Raw genomic sequence first — 13,948 nt, forward strand, 5'->3', positions numbered from 1 at the left:
AACAGCCATGCATAAAAGGCCTCAGCTCTCACCAAGGAATGGTACTGCCCAAAAATTCAGGAGCCGGTGTTTTGAAACATGGTGTACCTCCTGTAAAATCATAATCAAGCCAGTTAGTAAGTCATAAATCAGTTCTGGCAAATGCAATTTCATCATGCCGTCCATCCAAGAGCATAATTCATCCCTTTTATTTTTCTTTATTAATGAAGGAATGTAACTCAGAGTACAGAATGTACACATATTTCTTTGCTCATAATTCAAAAGCAACCCTACCACCTCTGCATTTTTGGACAGAAGCTTTCCTTGGTGTAAACTGAATCCTGCAAGTTAGATGAGGATCAGATGAACTGATCTTGATTTTAAAAATCCACAAACTCATTATTTTATCTTTGTAAATTTGATGTGACCTAATCTGGCTCAGTGGGTGGATGGGTGGTGACAAAATCAAAATGTCTGTTTTTTTGGAGTTGTGATAATATCAGATTGCTTTTTTTTTTTTAAGGACATGATAATTTCCAGAAATTACTTTTTGTTTTTGTTTTCCTGCCCTACAACGATGTCCCCTTAGGAAATGGATTCCACACTGAATCTGTGGGCAGACAGCAGTCTTCAGTAAAAGATGCTGTCGGGTTCTGTGGGGCTTTATTGGCCCAAGCCATTGAAATGAAGGATTTCTTTCATGGTCTAGGATGCACTTTTACATTTTGGGAGAAATCTCAGAGATTGCTGTAGCTGATATCCAGGCACTCCAGATTCACCTTGAAATTTGAATCCACATTTGTGACCCCACAAACACCAAGGGGGTTTATGGTGGTGTTGAAATTTGAACTGTGGACTTCACTGCGTGCAGTGAGATATACTACACTACTTCAGATCTCAAAACATGAGCCTGTTATCTGTGTTTCTTTCTTATCTGTCTCCATATTTACCTACAGAGCTGACCCATGTCCTCCTTTAAACTATGCATCACACATACATTCCAGCATAAGATGTTGTAGTCTTTATGCAAGTTCATATCCAGATAAGCAGGGCCTTACTTTAAACCTTTCGAATAGATTTTCACTTCTAGCTACAGATCTCTATTAATGGGTTTGTGACAATTGAAAGCCACTCCATCTTCTGTCATGCCCTCCCTAATTCCCTAATCCTTGGTGTCCTTGCGCAAAATTGAATTTCTCTTTTGTTTATTTGGTTGTTCTATAGTTGTTAAAGAGAATTTGGAATGCAGTACTGATAGGGTTGCCAGGTCCCTCTTTGCCGCCAGTGGGAAGTTTTTGGGGCAGAGCCTGGGGAGGGTGGGGTTTGGGGAGGGGACTTGAATTCCATAGAGTCCAATTGCCAAAACGGCCATTTTCTCCAGGAGGACTGATCTCTATTGGCTGGAGATCAGTTGTAATAGCAGGAGATCTCCTGCCACTACTTGGAGGTTGGCTACCCTAAGTACTGAGGACACGTTGCATTGATTTCCCTCACCTTCCTGGCTAATGGTATTTGTCATTTTCATGATTTGCCTGGGTCTGCACTGGCCAGTGAAATGACTTGGTATTAAATCAACTCCATCCATCCAAGGATCAAGTTAGACATATTTCATATAAGTTCATTTGAATTTTTGTTGTATTGCCTCTTTGTCCTAACTTGTTAGCTTTACTGAACAAGCTAGCTGAGTAGAGTCGCCAGGTCCCTCTTCGCCACCGGCGGGAGGTTTTTAGGGCGGAGCCTGAGGAGGGTGGGGTATGGGGAGGGGAGGGACTTCAATGGCATAGAGTCAAATTGCCAAAGCGGCCATTTTCTCCAGGGGAACTGATCTCTGTCGGCTGGATATCAGTTGTAATAGCAGGAGATCTCCAGCCGCTACCTGGAGGTTGGCAACCCATTGAGCAAGACTGCACTGTCTTCCAAAATTATCAGTCAGAAGTGCTGCTTTGAATACAAATTTTCGTTTGTTGTGATGTTTCCCTGCAGATTTGAAGGCTCGTACAACAGCAAACAGTATTTTGGACAGAGCTCATTTCCCCGCCTTTGGTGATACAACAGGATTCAATCATGAGTCTCAAAGATCCATTGGAACACATGGAAGTATGCTGTGAGCCCTTATGTCCAGTGTGTGGTCAGTCACACTTACCAGAAGAGAACCATGCATACAGCTACACAGAAGACGTGGACGATGATCTAATTTGCCACATCTGCCTGCAGCCTTTGCTTCGGCCGCTGGACACGCCTTGTGGCCATACCTACTGCACAGTTTGCCTTACAGATTTCTTAGTAGAAAAAGACTTCTGCCCTATGGATCGCAAAATTCTTACCCTACAGTCTTGCAGGAAGTCTAGTATACTAGTAAATAAACTCCTGGATAAGCTAATGGTTAGCTGCCCTTTCACAGAACACTGCTCAGAGGTCATTCAGCGTTGTGATCTTGAACAACATTTTCAGAATGGGTAAGGTTTTTTGTTTTGTTTTGTTTTGCATGTGTGTGGATGTAATGTATTTCTTTCTTTCATTCATTCTTTCGTTAAAGGTGCAATGTGTGTGTGTTATGTGCCATGAAGTTGCTCCCGACTCATGGCAACCCTATGAATCAATGTCCTCCAAAACATCCTATCTTTGACAGCCTTGCTCAGATCTTGCAAATTGAGGGCTGCGGCTTCCTTTATTCAGTCAGTCCACTCTTGTTGGGTCTCCCTCTTTTCCTGCTGCTCTCAGCTTTTCCTAGCATGATGGTCTTTTACAGTGACTTTGGAAAGGTGCAATGGGACAATACAATTTAGCCTGAAATTGAATGCCAGTGGACAGACAGTCTCTTCCCAGAAGGGACCTAGCAAACACACCAATCTAAAATTTATTGAGGAGACCCTTCTTCCAGATGTCATCTAGGCATCCAGATGCAGAGATGAGTCCAAGCTACACATCTCATTTGTTAAGGGGAGAACAACCTCACCGAGAACAAGGTGAATGTCGTAGTATGATATGGTTCCAGAGGGCTAGCTGTTAGTTCAGGGTAGCGAAATAAAACAGAAGTCCAGTGGCACCTCAAAGACAAACAACGTTTTATGAGATGGGCTTCCCTAAGGATGCAGTGTGCAAAGGGCTGCAAACTGTGGCTCCAGAGAACAAAAAATTGTTCTTTTTCAAGAAGATAATTAAATCTTTAAGTTAAGGTATATTGGAGGGGTAGGTGGGATGCTAGAATAACCAGCATGTGAAGGGGATGATAGGCAAAAGTTTTTTTGGGGGGGTTGTTTAAAGGGGTTCTTAGAGATTCCTTACAGAAAAGGAAATGATAGAAGTAAACAGTTGCCAATAACCTAAGTGCAAATCATGCACAGATTTAGGCCATTGAACAATTGCATAGGGTGCTTGTGTGTGTATTTATGACTTATTGTGATCCCATGTGTATGTAATTTTCTATGCCATCATGGTGCAGTGGTTAAGAGCAGCGGACTCTAATCTGGAGAACCAGGTTTGATTCCCCTTTCCTCCATATCCCGCTTTTGAACACATGAACACATGAAGCTGCCTTATACTGCATCAGACCCTTGGTCCATCAAAATCAGTATTGTCTACTCAGACTGGCAGCGGCTCTCCAGGGTCTCAGGCAGGGGTCTTTTGCAACACCTACTTGCCTAGTCCCTTTAACTGGAGATGCCGGGGATTGAACCTGGGACCTTCTGCATGCCAAGCAGATGCTCTACCACTGAGCCACGGCCCTGGTCAGTACTTGGATGGGGGACCACCAGGGAAGACTCTGCAGAGGAAGGCAAAGGCAAAGCACCTCTGCTTCTCACTTGACTTGAGAGCCCCTTGCTGGGTTTCCATAAGTCGGTTGCTACTTGATGGTACATACTTGATGGTACTCAGTCTCAAAAAATAGAATCCCTTTTTTATTTCAGTTCTGCAGAATTAGCAAGTCATGACATGACATGACATGAAATAACTCACACTGGCTGGTCTGAGATTCCTCTCCTTGTCTTTTTCAAGATGTTTGGGTGTAGACTTTATGTTAAATTTAACCTACTTAAATGGTAAACCACCTCTCTTTCTCACTTGCCTTGAAAGCCCCTTGCTAGGGTTGCCATATGTTGGCTGTGACTTGACGGCACTTTACATATCTAACATTAGTTATGATATTTGGTCAAAACAGTGTTCCTGTTCTCTAACTATGTGCACTGCCAGGGTAGGGCAAGCCCTGGAGAGCCTGTTTCCATCTTAAGGCTTCTCCAAGGCCAGAGTGTTGTTTGTGAAATTGGGAGTGGCTGACAGATCATTGGGGAGATGTCCTCAATCAGAATCCCCAAAAGCTGTATCTCCAAGTGCTTGTCTCTCCCAGGCTTAGCTCCAATCAACAGCTCTGGGCCTTCTCAAAGCCAGATAGAGTTGTGCTACAGTCAACAATAGCCATGCAGATTAGCTTTGGATTTCACACATTAGCAGATCACTTCAGGATACAATGGTTCCATATTAACATACCACACCCTCATTAGCACATTATCTTGATACTTACAGGACAATGGTTAGCACATTACCTTTGATACTTTTTGCAGGACAATGATTCAGCTCAAACCCAACCCCTTTCTGACTATATATTACTCTTCCTACACACTTGACACTGAGAGACACTGTCCTTCAGTGTTACTCCTCTGAAGATGCCGGCCCCAGCTGCTGGCGAAACATCAGGAAAGAAAATACCAAGACCACGGTTACACAGCCCGGATAACCTACGAGAACCAATCTGTTTCTAGCTTGCTTTTTTTGCCATCAAGCCACATCTGACTTACTGTGATCCCTGGTTGGGTTTTCAAGGCGAGAGACATTTGCCACTGCCTACCTCCATGTCACAACCCTGGTATTCCTTGGAGGTCTCCCATCCAAATACTTGCCAAGGTCGACCCTGGTTAGCTTCTGAGATCTGATGAGATCAGGCTAGCCTGGGCTATCCAGGTCAGGGTCTAGCTAAACTCGCCAGGCAAAAACATGAAACATTTTTTCTTCACTTGCAATGATGCTGTGACCCTCCTCCTTTCCAGATATTATTTCCATCCATTGGGCAAAAAATTGATCGTTTTAGGACTGCCTCAAAAAAATGAAATGGTATCCCAGCCATTCTGAGTGCTCAATATGTTGGTACAGTGTTCTGCATTGGGTACATCAGAATGGCTTGAATAGGTTCACAGTCAGTCCTGCATCCAGACACTGATTTGATTGAGGTCTGGAATATCAGCATCCTGTGGACTCAAACAGTCTGTGGGGGAATTAGCATCCTACCACTGACACACACACACACACCCCCAACCATTCCATGTTCCTAATCCATTGAACAACCGCTGGAAAGTTGGCATGGCTGCTTCAAAGAGCAAAAGCACAATACTAAGCATAGGGCACAGGGGAGAGCAAGCATTGGCTGTATTGGGGGATTCACATTCCCATGTTTAGCTGGGGATACAAGGAGCTGTTAGAAGAAGAAGAGTTGGTTTTTATATGCTGATTTTTCTCTACCTTTTTAAAGAAGAATCAAACCGGCTTACAGTCTTCTTCTCTATCTCTCCCCACAACAGACACCTTGTGAGGTAGGTGAGGCTGAGAGAGTTCGGAGAGAACTGTGACTGGCACAAGGTCACCCAGAAGGCTTCATGTGTAGGAGTGGGGAAACCAACCGGGTTCTTCAGATTAGAGTCTGCCACTCATGTGTAGAAGTGGGGAATCAAACCCAGTTTTCCACCGCTTTTAACCACTATACCACGCTGGCTCTTATTGGCACCAACACCTAGAAAATTACATTATGCAGCCATGGAGTCTGGTTTTCAGATGAAGGTAAACAAGCGAGGGAAAAGACAGCCTCTGCATGGTTGAATCTAGTTATTTTTGAGGGGGCGGCCCCCCTTCTGTTTTGCAAGTAAGTTGAATGATCCCTTTTCTCAGAAGGGGAGAAAGATGGAAGAAAAATTCAGAACAGCCGGTGTGATTTCTCCTTCACCCGGATGCTTTGCCAAGACCACCACTTGAATATACCTTTTGCATTTTAATGTTATTTGCCATGCTGTATGCAGTTGCCGGAATGCTAAAATTAGGACGGAGTATGATCAAGGGGAAAGTGTCAGCCTTAATTGCTGCGTCGTTATTTTTAAAAACGGCTTGTCTTTCTTGTCCTGCAGCGTGGATGCGCTTGCTGACAAAGCTCATCCAGGCTGGATTTGATTTTTGGAAACTGGGGATCTTAACGGTTTCGTAGCTCTCTCTCTCTCTCTCTCGCTCCTTCCATCTGGTCGAATCTAATCAGGGAGCATCATGCCTGAGCGCTCGAAGGGCAGTCCGTGATACACGCTGCCGGCTCCTGACCTGCCCGAGGTTCCCCTTTTTGCCATACTCAGGTAGGGTTCCTGCCCTCTTCTCGGATGGAGCTCAGCTCCTAACCCATCTGCCTCTGACCAGTGATGTAAATGTACCAGCTGCTTCTGAAGAACCACTCGGGAGTGCAGGGGGCAGGTCTCTCTTCTGTGCATCATCATGTTCTTTCTCTCTGTATGTGTGTGTGTGTGTTTTTACAGCAAATAAGTCACTGCCTCTCCTTTCCACCAAGCATGCTGTGCTCTCCCCTAAACCCTCACGTCTAACCTCCATCTGAGAATCAGATCAAGTAATCCTCTTACAGGTCAATGATTTTTTTTTTCCAGCATAGCTTCATTGAAAGGATTTGCATTTAATTCATAATGTGCGACTGGTTGTGTTGAAATGGAAAGGCTTGTTTGAAAAGGGGGGGATTGGGGGCTGGAATTAGCTGTCATTTTTGTTTAAAAAAACAACACCTTGAAGTTCTGTGTCCCATCACAGAGCACCAGAGAGCGAGAGAGAGAGAGAAAAGGGGGCAAAGACAAGTCCTAGCAGCCGTTCTAATCCTTGATCCTGACCATGAAGGCTCTTCTGCTCTTGGTCCTACCTTGGCTAAGTCCTGCAAACTACATTGACAATGTGGGGAATCTGCACTTCTTGTACTCAGAGCTGTGAGTACTCACAGTTGTGATGTTGTAGTGGTGTCTCTGTGTTGTGGTCTCTGTGTTGTGTGTTTAAAGGAGAGGGGAAGAAGAAGAAAAAATCCCCTTCGGTATTTCTCTTTGGTACCTGTGTATATATATGTGTGTGGATGTCTAAATGAACGAGCTTGCTAACAACCACGGACGCACCCAATCAGAGAAGCTCGGAACAGAAATATCTCTTTAGCACTTTCTCTTTTCAAAGAGCTGCAAGCTAACTGAGACTAGTTGAGTCTTTTCTTTGCCCGCTTGCCTTACTTTGGTTATTTGGGAATCGGGTCGGCTTCTGGGAATAAATTCAAGCAGAAGGAAAGACACCCTGTAGGTAAATGGGTGCATACACAGGTACACTCCATTGCAGAGAACCTTTTCACAATGCCTAATTTGTGCAGGAGGGAATGTGAAAGCATTGCAAATAGACCTCATTTCTGTCTGAAGTCAGGATGCTAATTTCCTTTCAATGCTATTTTATTTTGAATGCAGTAACATAGTCAACATCTGGTTGGCGTGCATGTGTGTGAATGCAGCATGACTGCAGTTTTCCATCGCTTAAAATAAATATATTTGGTAGTATAGCCTGTAAACAGTGTTCATTCACTTAGCTTGTACATGTCATGGTGAATAATCATTCAGAATGAAGATTCTCTCCAGCTATAAGGTCTGGGGAGAGGCATGCATACTCTGGAAAATATGATCTGAAGTGAAATGGATTGAGAATGGTGCAAACATGCATATGATGCATGCATAATGTCATCTTCAAAAGGGTAATGTGCTTTGTTTCAATAAGACACATGCATGTGCCATGCATGTTACAACGTTAAACATTGTAACTGGAATTGAGATGATGGAGAGCTCACCAGAGTGGGTTCCACCCTCCAGATGTACAGAAAGCCCACTGATGCCAATTCTTACCTAGCAGGAGATAGCTTTCACCCACAGCATTTGAAAAGAAATCTACCCTATTCACAACTATTGAGGATAAAGAGGAATTGCAGTACAGTGGAAGGGTTCTTATTTGGTCCTTGTTTGGTCCTATTTGTGGTCCTTATTTGGTCCTACTTTGGTCACTGTACGACTTCACATCAACTGTGTATGAATTTCATGTCTTTATTGATTGTGAATGACTCGCCTATGATAATAGGCCTTATGTTTTTAACTTTACTGCGCAACATATTAAAATTTATATGTTTGTCATTTTAGTGTTTTTAGCTCAACCTTTTCGGTTTGGAATTGAGATAATGCCAGAATTAATAGCAAAGGGGTGATGTCAAAAGCAGCTATTAATAATGCAGGGACTTGTTCACAATGAGAACTCTAGTCTGGATTTCTGAGTAGTTCATGTAATCTTTTTTTTTTTTTAAATAAAGAAGCTGGTTTACCATTTGTTTCCTCATTAGCCGAGAAGGATAATTGGGGGGGGGGGGGATTAGTGAGTAGAAGCAGACTACTACTGGGCAGCAAGATCAAACCAGACCAAATGAACTTTCATAATAGAGGCAATAGCATCTGGGACATCCAGTTTCCAGGAAAACAAACGGATGAGATTAATCAGAGCATACACACAGAAAACTCCCCCTCGCTGCTGTTTCCTAGGGAATTCTGATTCATTTCTGTCAAATGGAGAAAGGGCTCCTGATGTACAGTAGCCGCTCGACTTGAATTTATTTCACCCTCTAACCTACAAAACTGCTAGCTACAACTTGATTGCTATTCTTGTCGACATCCTCTTCACCCACTCGGTTTGTTGTTAGATGCCCATCTCCAATTATCAGCAATCTACAGATTTGTTTAGTGGAGCACTCTTCTGGGGGAGGGGGGGGGACAAGCAAACAGAGCTGCTTGTGAATTGGGTCAGAGCAAAAAAAAAAAAGCAGGCATGAATTCAGCAAATGTAGGCTGCAATAGTTTGCTGCTGTTGAAGATGAGATGGAGCATATAGGCTTGTTTCTGGCTGCTCCTGGGTGCTACAGAGCAGGGAGATACCTTGTTAATCTGGAGTGTTGCACTAGGTCGGATTTGAGTCTCCTGTTTTTCTTTCTGGGGAATGAACGGGGCAGCACATCGGCTTTGAGGGTTGTTTTTAAACTCCTGTCTTGGTTGGGCTACAGACTGGAATGCGCATGGTTCTTACCTTGAGGTGCGTCTGGATCCTGGCCTACGGCTGGAGGCTCAGATCACCTCTGGGGTACATAGCGCCTTTTAGCTGGTCGTTCCTCAAATATCTGGCCACAGTGATGCATGTTCTGATCACATAAATTAATGTAATGAGCTTTCCATGGGACTGTCTTTGAAAACAGTTTGGAAACTTCAGCTGGTCCAAAATATAGCAGCCAGATTACTGTTGGGGGCCAGATATAGGGATGGTGTCACATCTGTGCTGAAAGAGCTGCCCTGGCTCCCCATCTGCTTGCATGCATATTCAAAGTCCTGGTTGCTACCTTTTAAGGCCCGGAATGTCTGGGGACTGGTGTACTTGAAGATCACCTCTTCCTGTACTATCCAGCCTGCCAGAAAACCCTGTTATCCGTGCCTCTCTTGTGGAAGTGAGGTGGGTAGTGACCAGATACAGGGCTTTTTCAGTTGTGGCTCCTAGATTCTGCAAAACCTTACCTTTTGAAGCTCACCCGGCATCTACTGTCCTTTAGATGCCAGAATAAAACATTTCTTTTTAACGAAGGCTTTTAACTGAGGGGTTCCATCTTGTTTAGTTGTTTTAATGGTTTGCTTGTAGACGGTGGACTTTTTCATGAACATCATTTTTAAACTGCTGCATGGTGTTTGCCACTGTTTTTATGCCCAATTGTTTTTATGCCATGGTTTATATGGCTTGTTTTTATTTTTAAGTTACATGATTTCATTGTACATCTCTGGAGTGGTGGCATATAAATTATAGAAATAAATACATGTGAGTTATGCAAACCTTATTTCTTAATCCTATATGTGTGGTTGCTCAGAGCCAGTTGGAACATTGATACTTACTTAATACCAAATTGGCTCATTCTGCCCAGTGGCATCTCCTGCGATTTGCAGAGGTCTAACACAGGCATGTTTTCAAGGCGCTCTGCCTGAGATCCCTTGAACTGGGAGTGGCATGGATTAAATCCAGGTCCCTCTATATTTGGAGTACGGCCCTTTCCTCTCCCTTCTTCATCATTATTTCATTTGTCCAGTCCAAGACAGGCCTTGGCAATGAAGTCAAGTCCTTGTGATCCGTCACTTACACTAAACTATGTTTGCAGTATTAGTCAACATCCCTTAATATCATTCAGCAATAATACTTCGCCTTTGTAAAAACACAAGGGTTGACCCAAGCCCTCCTGCTGGACCAGTTGGTATCCCATACAGTCTGAGTAAAATGAGTACCCAGCTTGCTGGGGGTAAAGGGAAGATGACTGGGGAAGGCACTGGCAAACCACCCCATAAACAAAGTCTGCCTAGGAAACGTCGGGATGTGACAACAGCACGAAGCAGGCCCAGGTAACCTTTCAGGATTTGCAGGACCTTGGAAAGCTCCCAGGGAAGAAAGATACTGACCTGCCAAGGTCCAAAGGTCAAATGAGCCTGACCTGGGGACTGCCAGATGCTGTCTCTGAAGTGAAGCTAGAGGAGTGTGCTTTGGCATCTGGTGTGCTGTTGTAGAGTAGACTTTTATTTGGGAGTCTCCACTGGGGACAAAGAGTAATATGAATAACCTTGTGTAATAATTTTGATGTATTTCACACCTTAGCTGATAATTCTGCATTGCCCCTTCCAGGGATGTAATCTCATAATTTCTTCTTTTCAGAAATGTCTTCGAGCAGTTCCCTCTCCCACTATAGGTCTAGCAAGTTCTGAGGTCATGAGATATATGGAGCAGTTGATTTTGGCTTGAGGTCTCTGTTTGTAGGGGTTTCTGTTAGAAGCACCAAGGGGCTGGAGTCACCAATTGTCAATTGGAACGCTGTACTGTTCATATCCTGAATCCATTCAGTAGCCTTTGTCATGTTTGAATGTGGTCAGTGGCACTAGAAGGGAAGTTTTGGGTATTTCCATACAGATGGTGCTGTACTGTGTATAGGAAGAAAGTCATGTGACATAAATTAGTGAGTAAATGTAATTACAGATCAATGTACTTTACATGTATGCATAGAGAAACATTCTTGAAAACTTGGCCTATCCAGTTGTACAAGGAAGAAGAAAAAGAGTTGGTTTTTACATGCCGACTTTCTCTACCACTTAAAGAAGACTCAAACCAACTTACAATCACCTTCCCTTCCCGTCCCCACAACAGACACCCTGTGAGGTAGGTGGGGCTGAGAGAGCTGTGACTGGCCCAAGGTCACCCAGCTGGCTTCATGTGTAGGAGTGGGGAAACAAACCCGGTTCACCTGATTAGCCTCCGTTGCTCATATGGAGGAGTGGGGAATCAAACTTGGTTCTCCAGATCAGAGTCCACCGCTCCAAACCACGACTCCAACCCACCTCTCTTAACCACTACACCACGCTGGCACTTCCTCCCAGAAGCAACAATCATACTTTGAGTACTATTAAGTACTCAGTTAATTTACTATGAAGTAAGTTAAGTACTACAGCCTGCATTCTTGTTCCTCCTCCTCCTCTCCTTTCCTTGGGGATGATTCCGTGCGCTTCCCTTACTACTTCTACCCTTTGCACTTAGAGCCAGCCCAGAGACCTGAGTTGCTGATCCGTATAGGTGTTGTCAAGCAACACCATATAGGTGTTGTCAATCCATATAGGTGTTGTCAAGTTCAGTGAACCCCTGTGATCTGCAGGAAAAATCGGCTGAGCTATGGGTGTGGGGTTTGTTTTTGCCACCCTTGCATATTCCGTGCAAAAACTGCAATATATGCTTTCCCTCTAGGTCATTTACGTTATGCAATGGTTTAGCTCAGTGGTTCCCAAACTTTCGGGCCACCACCCCCTTGGTTCCACAAACTCAACCCCAGCACCCCCTATCCTATCCTATCCTATCCTATCCTATTCTATCCTATCCTATCCATCAGTCAAACGGATCTCTTGATGGTGCTGCTGCAGTCGTCTTGTTTGTGGCTTCCTGGAGGCACCTGGTTGGCCACTGTGTGAACAGACTGCTGGACTTGATGGGCCTTGGTCTGATCCAGCAGGGCCTTTCTTATGTTCTTATGTTCTTATCCCCTGCATTTATAGCACCTCAACATTCCAGGTGTATTCTAGCACCAGCTGCAGGTTTATACTCCCTGGAAAGGAACACACATAGGAGGGCCTTTACACTGGCCAGATGTGCAGTCCCACCATCTGCCATATTAGAAGGGAGATTTAAGAAGATCCCGAGGGTGGAGAGACTTTGCCCGTGTAACACAGGGGAGCTGGAAACCATTGAGCTTGTATTTTTTAGATGTCCCCTCTACAAGTCAGCCCGCTTCAATATTACTGACCCTTTGATTAGGGAAATGGGCTCTGGTGATTAGGGTGAATGGACCAAAAGGTTTCTGCTGGGAGACAGCTCACCAATCACCACCCAGGTTGCAAAATATTGTGCTGTAGCAGTGAAGCTACGTTGCCTTAATGTACATCCTTAATCTGTGAAAATGTAAAATTGGGTGATTCCTAATTTTGTTGGCCTTGATTGTAAACATAACTCTGACCATTCTTTATGTATGGTCAGTTTCTGTTTTATCTGGCATATTAGCCGCAAATGAAATTTATTTATTCGTATCCTATCAAAAGCATTATTCAAAATAGGGGTTTGCATAACAATACAATTTCAAAACAGGAACAATTAATTGCACGTCTATTCAAAATCAAATTAAAACTTTTTAGTTGAAATTTATTCAACAAAACTGATGAGCGTGATCCAGTGGCGCCAGCTCTTCTACGTCTGGGAAAAAAATTCTGATCGTTTCCACCAAATTTTGCCAGCATGGTGCCATAGCTTGATCTATTGTGAATTAGTGAACAACACAGTTGAAGGGGCCCACCTCTAGCGCCCCCCTGCTGCCCTCTTGCCTCTTAGTGCCCCCCCCAGGTAATCCCACCGCCCCCCAGGGGGTGGCACTGCTTACTTTGGGAACCACTGGTTTACCTTATATCGTTTCCTGCTTTATGACCCTTCTTCACTGAAACTCTGTTTCCATCTGTCATGTGTCTTTTATATTCCCAAGAATGGCGCTATGAATGCAATTCAAATAAAAGTACTTACATATTCTACCTCTGCTTATGCAAAGCTCTCATATTTTATAGGAAGCATCTGGCTCTAACTGGCGTCACTGTTGTGTGTAGCATTTGCTCTTGGCTCCTTTTATGACAGGTTTCCGAAGTGCTAGCATCAGGCAAAGTCAATTAGGGACAGTATTTCTGCAGCCAACTGTCAGAACTGAGCTAGCTGCTACGTTAAGGCACAGCAAGGCAGAAAGGTAGCACTGTAATTAAGGCTGGCACAAAGATCCCTGCCCATAAATAAGCAATACCTCAGCTGCGGTTGAGTTTTGTGTCAGTTGCATGAAGAAAACTGCATCACATGCTTCCCATTACATAAGGTGCCTTAATGGAACAGGGGATCTACTATATCACTTCCTGGTGAAAAGGACAAAATGTTGGATTTGGGACAGGGAAGTCCTGGCTTCGAATCACTACTTGGCTCTGAAACTCACCATCTCACATCCTAATGTACCTCATGAGTGTAGAAACCATTGGATGGAACATTGTCCTGAAAGAAGGATGGAGTAGAAATGAGTTCAAAAAATGAATGCCCAGTTCATAAAAGGAAGGGCTGGGAAGGAGACTGTGAGAAACATGGCCAAGAGGATAGATAGGGCTAGTAAATATAATGATACAATTCAGGTGACCCATTTGTTACAGGCTTGGTTGGATCTGGGTGAAAAAAAGAGCAACAGGTGTGTGAATAGGTCCATGGAGCCCATTTACTTGTGAGTGTTAAGTGCCGTCAA

At 43.9% G+C, this 13,948-nt stretch overlaps 1 protein-coding gene across 2 annotated transcripts in view; it reads left to right on the top strand.

Annotated features, from left to right (window-relative positions):
• The first annotated feature begins 2,036 nt into the window (after window positions 1-2,036).
• Window positions 2,037-13,948, top strand: part of LNX1 (ligand of numb-protein X 1) — an 85,478-nt gene continuing 73,566 nt past the window's right edge. Inside the window, exon 1 of one of the 2 annotated variants that reach the window (XM_056855552.1) lies at window positions 2,037-2,435. In XM_056855552.1, the coding sequence (XP_056711530.1) occupies window positions 2,044-2,435 (392 nt within the window). In that variant the 5' untranslated portion in view covers window positions 2,037-2,043. Of the gene's footprint in view, window positions 2,436-6,814; window positions 6,993-13,948 lie in introns of those variants that run through there. The other variant, XM_056855553.1, reaches the window with a different exon arrangement.

The sequence above is a fragment of the Euleptes europaea genome, chromosome 9 (assembly GCF_029931775.1).
Source record: "Euleptes europaea isolate rEulEur1 chromosome 9, rEulEur1.hap1, whole genome shotgun sequence".
Lineage (NCBI taxonomy): Eukaryota > Metazoa > Chordata > Lepidosauria > Squamata > Sphaerodactylidae > Euleptes > Euleptes europaea.